Source organism: Oenanthe melanoleuca, chromosome 7, assembly GCF_029582105.1.
Source record: "Oenanthe melanoleuca isolate GR-GAL-2019-014 chromosome 7, OMel1.0, whole genome shotgun sequence".
NCBI classification, from domain to species: domain Eukaryota; kingdom Metazoa; phylum Chordata; class Aves; order Passeriformes; family Muscicapidae; genus Oenanthe; species Oenanthe melanoleuca.
The window spans coordinates 21567164-21575795 of NC_079341.1; the positions used below are offsets into that span (position 1 = coordinate 21567164).

The following is an 8632-nucleotide window of genomic DNA, read 5'->3' on the forward strand; positions in this document are numbered from 1 at the left end:
ACCTTCTCTAGTTGCATTTTTCACAAAGGGCAAGAGTCAAATTTGGAGTTGCTGGGCCAGCTCGTTGATGTCTCTTCTGCTCAAGCTGATTCCCTGAGAAAACTCATCCCTGGAACTTGCTTTTCTGATCCTAGCCAAGCTGCACCTTTGCTACTGTAGTGTCTGGGTATGTGTTGAAGTGCCTTACAAAGTGTGGACTGCCAGAACCAAAGGTTTTGGTTGTGTGCCTGTCACAGCTCTTCTCAAGCTCTTCCCGCTTTTAATTTCAGAGGTGACTACTCATTTGCTTCTCTTCTTTGCCATGTCTCTGCTGGTCTGTGGTCCCAGCTCAGCACCAGCCTCTGGGTCCCATTAACAGCTCCCTGCTTTTCTGCATTCCTTTGGCTGCTGTGCTGACAGGAAAGCTCACATGCACCTCCACAACCTGTCCCCTGCCTCTTCATGAAACACTTGCTTTGTTTTCGCTTAGCATTTTTTCCTGGTTATTACAGATTAACCCCTTTTTAGTTACTCCATGATCACAAATGCTTTGCTGTAGGGCCTCTTGCACCTCATGCAGTGATTACATTTACTGGTCTCCTTGCATCAGCTGGGTGTGTGCAAGGGCTCCTCTGACACACTCCACCATGCAGCACTGTGAGCATCCCACTGATGGCTGTGTGGGAACTGGGGTTGTATAGGACAGCTGGAGTTTGCAGAAAAGTGGAATATATATTAAACCAGCTTCAGATATCTTCTGCCTGTCTCAGTTTTGATTATGTAGTCCCCCAGCTGTGCTCTTAAACAATCTGGATTTTGCTCCTTCTCCTTTTCTGGGTGCACTTGGCTCCAGCACTCAGCTGCTAACACAGAGCAAGGCTGGTCTCAGCCTCTTTCCCTGCCTGTGCTTGCCTGTAGCAGTCTCTTCTCAAGGTGTATGTAGCTGAAAGGATTCCCAGGCTGGGGTGGCCATAGGGCTCTAGAGACAGGCTGCAGCCACGGGCTCTGGTGGGCTGGTTGCCATAAACCTGAAGCTACCACCACTTTTCCACAGGCACAAGCCAGCCCTGCTTTACTTTGCTGTTATCAATGAAAATGATGTCTTCAGTCATGGATTTGCTATTTCAGTGCTTTCTGCTGCATCTCTCTGCCCTCTAAAGCAGTACTGCCTTGAGCATACATAGCCTGTGGGTTGTCAGTCCCTTTGCACTATGTCCAACTAGTGAAGCCTAGTGAGTGACTGGTCATTTACTTCTAGCAGAATATCCCTGCTGGCCTCATCTCCAAGGGATGTGAGATGTAGCAGCAAAGGACACATGTTCCTCATGGGTCATGGATCTGTCTGGCCAGCTTCATCCCTCCAAGGTGCCAGTAGTGATCCTTACCCAGCATACAGAGCAGTGTCCGGGGCCTGTGTAAAGCCCTTCCCTGTGGGCTGCCCTCCAGTTTGGCAGGAGGGGAAGAGCAGCCAGTGCAGGCTGGGCTCAAGGGCTGTGTGTGGTGCTGGCAGAAGAGAGCCAGACTGGCCCCTGCACCTCTCTGCACCGTGTCTGGTAGCCAAGGCAGGGTCTGGCACTGGTGTCTCAGAGGGTGCCTCTCTTGCAGCACTCTGCCTGAACAGGGAGGAAGGAGTGCTTGCACAAGCTCTTGCCACGTCCCTCCTGAGCTGCAGCACTTGTCCAAGAAGTGGATGTTCTTCTTATCCCTCTGCTTACACTTCCTCTCAGCCACTATCTCCTCTTTTACCAGCTCCCCTTGCTCTTGCTGGGCTGTGCAGCCGCCCTTCCGTGGCTCTGCCCCACAGACTCAGTGGTTTGGGGCTGATCCTGGGTTTTTGCGGTTGGTGGCAGTGCCCCTGTTTCCTCTGCAAAGCTGATCTTTGAGCCAGACCCCACAAGACTGCTGGTCTGTACATCCTTCCTGCCCACTATGCTCTGTCAGCCTCAGCTGATGTGGAAAGGGGTGAGGTGGGCAACACCCTTTGCCCACTGTTTTCCTTTCCCGGATGATGTGGGTTTTCCCTCTGCCTCAGGCTGAAAGGACGATGCTTCTGCAAGCATTTGGGTTTTGCAAGCTTAAGGAAAGGGCAGAGTGCGGGAACACCCAGAGCAACATCACAGGGGAAGCTGGAGGGCTCTGACGCCTGTGGCCGGATGCTGACAAGCACAGCAATGCCTGTCCATGGGTGTGTGACACCAGCCCCAGGGCTGGCCTTCCAAGGTGTGGGCTGAGCTGTTCTGTGCAAAAACGCTGCAGCAGTGGTGCCTGACCCCAGCCCAACAAGCATCTTCATTCTGGGCTCAAGGGCTCAAATTTGCAGTGCCTCAGAGGTCACACTCCCCAGTTTAATATGAGGCTGGTGAAATAGAGGCTTGTTCTTAATGTGCTGAGCACCAGAGTCAAAGGGTGACATAGGTCCCTTACCCCTGGCAAACTGCCTGGAGTTGAAGCCAGGCTGGAGGCAAGCTTTCCAGGCTGGAAATACTTGAAAACAAGTGGTTACTGTGGGGAAAGCCACAAGTCACTTTAAACTGCCAGGCAAAAGCAGAAGGTTGAACATGTGCTTCTTGACCTCCCCAGCACTGCCCTGTTCCCACCTCTCCATGCTGCTCTACAGGTGCCACCTCCCTGCAGCTCTGGATTTCATTTCTGGAGCTGAAAGCTTCCCTACATTCTTCCAAAAGCTTGAGTTTCCACGCTCGACTTGCTGTCTCCTTGCATCCACCTCTTCCTGTTTCTCCTGGCATGGGATGGAGATTGTGACCAGAATGTCTGTGCTGGATCTGGAATGTACTTTTCCCTTACAGAAATGTTAATGCCACAGTTGTGTGCATGAGAATGGGATTCAATGGAAACTATTTCTTCAGGTCCTGGTCAAATTCCCCTCCATTTGCTGCAGCTCTCCCTCCATAGATCTTAATGTGCCACCTGGGATTGACCCATCCATGAGCTGGGGAGAAGGAAGGAGTGAGCAAGAGCCCAAAGCAGGGCCCTTTTCCCTAGCCTACATCTCCGTCAGGGTACAGAACGTTGCTCTGGGGGGTTGCCCGCTCATGTAAGAGCACCAAGCCTGTGTCCAGGCTCAGGTGCTGGTACAATGCCATGGTGGCATTGCTGATTTAGGGAAGCAGCAGGGCTGCTGCAGAATAACCAAAACCCCATACTGGATATGATGGCCACAGTCCCCAAAGCTCTCCTTGCCTCAACCTCATGGCCTCAGCTCTCCGCCAGCCAGCCCTGGTGCTGCACGAGAGTGCCAGTTCATAGAAACCCTTCCATTTTCTAGAAGGAGCACATGTTTCAGTAAGGAGAAGCAGTGCTTCATGAGCTTACACAGCCACCAGCTTCAGCATGACTATTCGGGTTGTGCAAGACTGCTCAGTGTCCCTCCTCATCCCCACACAACCGGGCTCAGGACGTCAAGGGTGTGGTTAGCCCAGTCTGGACACTCAGCCCCAGCAAAATTCCCACAGAGCCAATTTTAGCAGTGCAGAAAGTGAGTGGCCAGGGTGCTTGGGTGAAAGGACAGGGCACGGCTCCAGGGTGGTGACTCAAACCCGCTGCTGTCATTGTGCTGGCCTTGGCGGTGCAGTAGGTGACTCTTAAGAGCACATCTCGGGGTCCTTCTACAGGAACTTGGCCTGGGACACGAGAAGCAACACGGGCTTCAAAAGGTTTGAGGCATATTACGGTGGTAATATGGCACGTCTTGTTCTGCGCTCCCACCATGCACGGGGCCACCTCTCCTCTGTGCCACCAGATCTCTCCTTTCTTCCATCCTCGCTCTCTACTGGGCGGGGAAGAACGCTGTGAGGAACAGGAGGTTATTGTGCAGAAGGCTCTCAGGCCGTGGTGGGGGGTCCCTCCGGAAACCCGGCGGGCTGAGCCGCACCCGCGGTTCGGAGCGTCCCCCTACAGCGGGCAGGGAGCCTGCAATAGCGCGGGGCGGAGAGACAAGGCCGGTCCGCGGGGCTGGATGGAGCTGCTGGGGCGGGAGTCGAGTTTTGGCCGGCGCCGGCCCCCGCCCGTAGCCCTGCGCGGCCTCCGAAGCCGCGGGCGGCAGCACCGAGGGGCGGCAGCTCCCGACGGGCTCGGGACGGGCCGGAGCGGGAAGGGCCGGTCCGCAGCTCCCGACGGGCCGGAGGGAGAAGGGCCGGTCCGCAGCTTCCGACGGGCTTGGGACTGGCTGGAGCGGGAAGGGCCGGTCCGCAGCTCCCGACGGGCCGGAGCGGGAAGGGCCGGAGCGGGAAGGGCCGGTCCGCAGCTCCCGACGGGCCGGAGCGGGAAGGGCCGGTCCGCAGCTCCCGCCGCGTGGCGCGGCCGTGGCCGGTGCGGAGCGGGGCTGGCGGAGCGGGGCTGGCGCGGCCGTGGCCGGTGCGGAGCGGGCTGGCGGGGCGGAGATGCGGCGCGGAGCGGGGCGGTCGGTGCGCACCGGCAGCGGGCGGGCGGGCGGAGCGGGGCGGGGCGGCCCCGGGCCCCTTTGTTCGGCGGGAGGCGGCTGCGCGCCGCCCCACGGCTTTGTCCGCCCTGCCGGCGGGAGCCGCTCGAACCGCCGTGCCGTGAGTGGGGCGGGGGTGCCGCGGGACGGAGCGGAGCGGCGGGGCAGGGGCAGGCAGGTGGGCAGGGGACGGTGACCCGGGCGGAGGGAGCCCCGGGCGGGCGCTGAGGCCGCGGGCGGGTGGGATCAGCCGCTGGAAGTGTCGGACAGGCGGGGGCAGCTGTGCTGGAGGCCCTCGGGGCGCTGGAGTCGGTGGGACCGGAGCCCTGAGGAGGACGGGGTTAAGGGCTGTGTCCCCAGGGTGGCGGGGTCAGTGGGTCAGCGGTCCCCAATGGGCGGGGGCCGGTGAGCCCGGGGTGCGATGCCTGCTGTCGTGCCCCTGGGCAGGGGAAACTGGGCGTGTCCGGCAGGGCAGAGGGCGGTGCGCGCCCCACGCAGGGGGACTGGGGTCGGTAGGACTGAGGGGTAAGTGTAGGGCCCAGCCAAGGTATATGGCGCTAGTCCTGATTCGCAGCGTGGCAGGGAGGCCCTGGGTGGCTGTGCTGCTTTGAAAACTGGCCTCTGGTCACCTGCCGCGAGTAGGGGACAGGCTGCTGGTACTCTGTGCTGCCCTGGCCATGCCCACGGCTGCTGCCATCCCACGTGTTCAGCCATTCCCATGCCACACTTCCATGGCCACCACGGCAGTGCCACCCTGTGCTTTTGCTTTTCTTGGGCTTGGTACCTAGCGTGGTTTGACATAGCTTGGGCTTTAGGTCCTGGAACTGCCGTCTTGCCTGGTCCTCTCACCTTGTTCTTCAGCGTGGTGCCAGGGTGGTGTGCTGCTAGAGGCTGGGGTAAAGGCAGACACAAAGAATCCACCTTCCAGGGAGGTGGTGAGGGAGCAGGGCTCACACCTGGGAGATAGGGCAGCAGTGAAACCTTGGAGGGCATATGACCACAGGACCACAGGAGGATGGTGGCCCTGATGGGCTGAATTTGGGTCCCTAGTGCCAGTCTTTGCCACTTCCTGCAGCAAGGGCATGTTCCCAGCATGGATTCTTGTGCTGGAGGGACTCTTAGGTGCAGTTGGTAAGGAGGCTGGCTGAGCTTAGTGTAAAAGATCTCTTATTCTGGACAATAGTGGAATCAGTGCAGCATCAATCATCATCTGCAGGGACATGCCCTGGCCAGAGGTGATGGGATGGGGCTGGCAGGAGCCCCTGGGGGCTCTGTGCAGACAGATACCCTCTGCTTGCCTTGGGCCATCCCTGCCACCTGCTGCCCTGGCTTGCATCATCTCATGCACAAGCTGCTGAAACCAGGGGTGGCAGTGGGTGATGTGATGTCTTGTATCTTCTTTGGTCCTTGTAATTTCCTCCCCAATCTCTGGTGTCAGCTGTTTTGCCTGGGCTTTGTGCAATTCTTTGGCTGCCCCACTCTGCCCCTTGCTGTCGCTGTTCTGCCCTCTGTTCCATCCCCCCACCAGCCCTTGCTGTGGAGCTGCAGGGTGGTGTGAGCACTAGCCACTGCAGGCTTTGGAGGCTGGGATCCTGCAGGAGAGAAGGCACAGCACTGAGGTTTGGTGAGAGAGGGATGCTGCATCTCTACTGGCCCTCAGAGGAGAACTCTGTGAAGAGGATGTGGCTGATTAGCAGTGGTGGGGGATGCTGCTCTGGAGACCCCTCACCCAGGGCTCAGGGCTGGCAGCTGCAGTGGGTCAGAGGAGCTGCCATGTGTTGCCTTCCTCCAGTGACCTGTGGACCCCTGTGGGAGGGTGTGAGTGCTTTCATGGGGTGTGATGCTGGTCAGGGACCTGTCCAGTGCCAGGTGATAAATGGGTGTGTGGCACCAGGAGAGAAGGAAGTAGTTCTGCTCCTGCCTGTCCCCTCACAGTCCCCAGCTGGTGCTGCCCTTCTCTGGCATGTTTGCTCTGGTTGTGACTGTGCTCACTTTTCCCCTAGATATGTCCCTGCAGGCAACCAGGATGTTCCAGCCTTTCCCCGTCGCCTCCACCCACCTGGCTGGCAGCAGGGCGGGAGCAGGATGCAGGCAGGAGCAGAGGGAGGCAGTACTGAGCAGGGGGTAAAGTTTTGGGGAGGCAGCTTCCCTTGCAGGGCTGTGTTTATGGATCTGTGGGTAAGGAAAGGGACTGATGCTGGAAGAGGGAGTGGGACACAGCTGGCAGACTTCAGAGTCCTGGTGAGATGCTTGCATGTTTGCTCAGTGCCTCTTTGCCTGCCTCTTCCTTGCAGGATTTGAATCAGCTGCCTGGTCAGGATGAGCTGGAGTTTCCTGACGCGGCTCCTGGAGGAGATCAACAACCACTCGACCTTCGTGGGCAAGATCTGGCTGACTGTCCTCATTGTCTTCCGCATCGTGCTGACGGCCGTGGGGGGTGAGTCCATCTACTACGACGAGCAGAGCAAGTTTGTATGCAACACGCAGCAGCCGGGCTGTGAGAACGTCTGCTACGACGCCTTTGCGCCCCTGTCCCACGTCCGCTTCTGGATCTTCCAGATCATCATGGTGGCCACGCCGTCGGTGCTGTACCTGGGCTTTGCCATGCACCGCATCGCTCGCATGCCTGAGTCCTCACGGCGCCGGGCGCCGGCAGCGCGGAGGGGGCGCATGCCCGTGGTGCGCCGGGGAGCCGGGCGCGACTACGAGGAGGCAGAGGATGACAACGAAGAAGACCCCATGATCTTTGAGGAGATCGAGGTGGAGAAGGAGAAGAGCCCAGAGGGTGGAGAGAAGCACGATGGCCGGCGCCGCATCAAGCAGGACGGGCTGATGCGGGCCTACGTCCTGCACTTGCTGTGCCGCTCGGTGCTGGAGATGGTTTTCCTCTTCGGGCAGTACCTGCTGTACCGCTTCGAGGTGAGCCCCTCCTACGTCTGCAGCCGCAGCCCCTGCCCGCACACTGTCGACTGCTTTGTGTCCCGCCCCACTGAGAAGACCATCTTCCTCCTCATCATGTATGCCGTCAGCGGGCTCTGCCTCTTCCTCAACCTCTGCGAGCTCTTGCACCTTGGTGTGGGGCGCATCCGTGATGCCCTGAGCCAGGCTGATGGCCCCCCGCTCCCATCTGGCGACAGCCCTGCACCACAGTACCCCAAGAAAGCCCCCAGCGCCCCCCCCACCTATCACTCGCTGAAGAAGGAGCTGCCCCAAGCCCCACTGACCAACGGCAAGCTGGACTACCGGGAGAGCCTGGCCCAGGGGCGCTTCGCCCTGGCTGGAGCTCCCCCGGTGCACGAGCTGGACCGGCTGCGTGAGCACCTGCGCCTGGCCCAGGAGCACCTGGAGGTGGCCTTCCACCTGCAGCCCCCCCCGCGGCCCCCCAGCCCCGCCCGCAGCAGCAGCCCCGAGGCCAACGGCATCGCCGCCGAGCAGAACCGCCTCAACCTCGCCCACGAGAAGGGGACCGCCGCCTGCGACAGGACCACGGGTGAGCCGGAGCGGGGGTGGATCTGGCCCGCTGGGGCGGAGGCGTGGGGGCTGCCCCGAGGCTCCCCTGGAGAGAGGATGCCCTTCCCCCTGGGGTGGGTGCTAACCTGCTTCTTGCTCCCTCCAGGGCTGTGAGTGCTGCCAGGGACAACAGCGGTGTCTGCTGGAGTGGCTGCCACGGCCACCGTGGGACAGGCGTCCTGCCAGGAGCACAGGGCCAAGGATGCCACACACCTGCCCAGCAGGGCAGTCTGGGCAGCACTGTCTCAGTGGGCAGTGGAGGGATCAGGGGCTGTTGGGTTCATTCCTACGTAATTTTCAGAAAAGGGAATATCTTATTTTTATACGTTTTTATAAACTCATCAACATGTGCACCCTGGCATTTTTATACTCCATCCCAATCTCCACTCTGGGCCTGTGTCCCCCCTTGCCCCATCTCCTGTTTCACCTACTTTTCCTCTTCCCACACCCATTTTCCCCAGCATGTTGTCCTCACCCCTCCCCATGCCCCCCATTGCCCTCTGCCACCACGGCAGCACCAGCTGGTGCTGTGCATGTGCTGGTGATTTTGGTACTGCCCCCTGAGGTGTGGGGGGCTTAGGGGAGCAGACTGGGAGTCTGGCTGGCCAGGCCAAGCTGTGGGACTTAGTGCTGGGCTGGCATTACTCTTGGAGGGGGTGGGAGGGGTCCTGGTGGCACTGTGCTGCCAGAAAGTGACTCTGTGTC

At 59.6% G+C, this 8632-nt stretch overlaps 1 protein-coding gene across 6 annotated transcripts; it reads left to right on the top strand.

Moving 5' to 3' along the window:
- Positions 1–3502: 3502 nt before the first annotated feature.
- LOC130255626 (gap junction gamma-1 protein-like) lies at positions 3503–8278 on the top strand. 6 transcript variants are annotated; one of them, XM_056496547.1, is made up of 3 exons: positions 3503–3653; positions 6712–7907; positions 8034–8278. In XM_056496547.1, the coding sequence occupies exons 2-3, from the start codon at positions 6737–6739 to the stop codon at positions 8039–8041; spliced, it is 1179 nt and encodes a 392-aa protein (XP_056352522.1). In that variant the 5' UTR covers positions 3503–3653; positions 6712–6736; the 3' UTR covers positions 8042–8278. The 6 variants fall into 6 exon arrangements, with proteins under 6 accessions (XP_056352522.1, XP_056352518.1, XP_056352523.1 ...); XM_056496543.1 differs by lacking the exon at positions 3503–3653 and adding an exon at positions 4069–4308; XM_056496548.1 differs by lacking the exon at positions 3503–3653 and adding an exon at positions 4286–4353.
- The last annotated feature ends 354 nt before the right edge of the window (positions 8279–8632 follow it).

Excerpts from the sequence above, each read along its gene's own strand:
- LOC130255626 (XM_056496547.1), top strand. The coding sequence starts at position 6,737 with ATGAGCTGGAGTTTCCTGACGCGGCTCCTGGAGGAGATCAACAACCAC.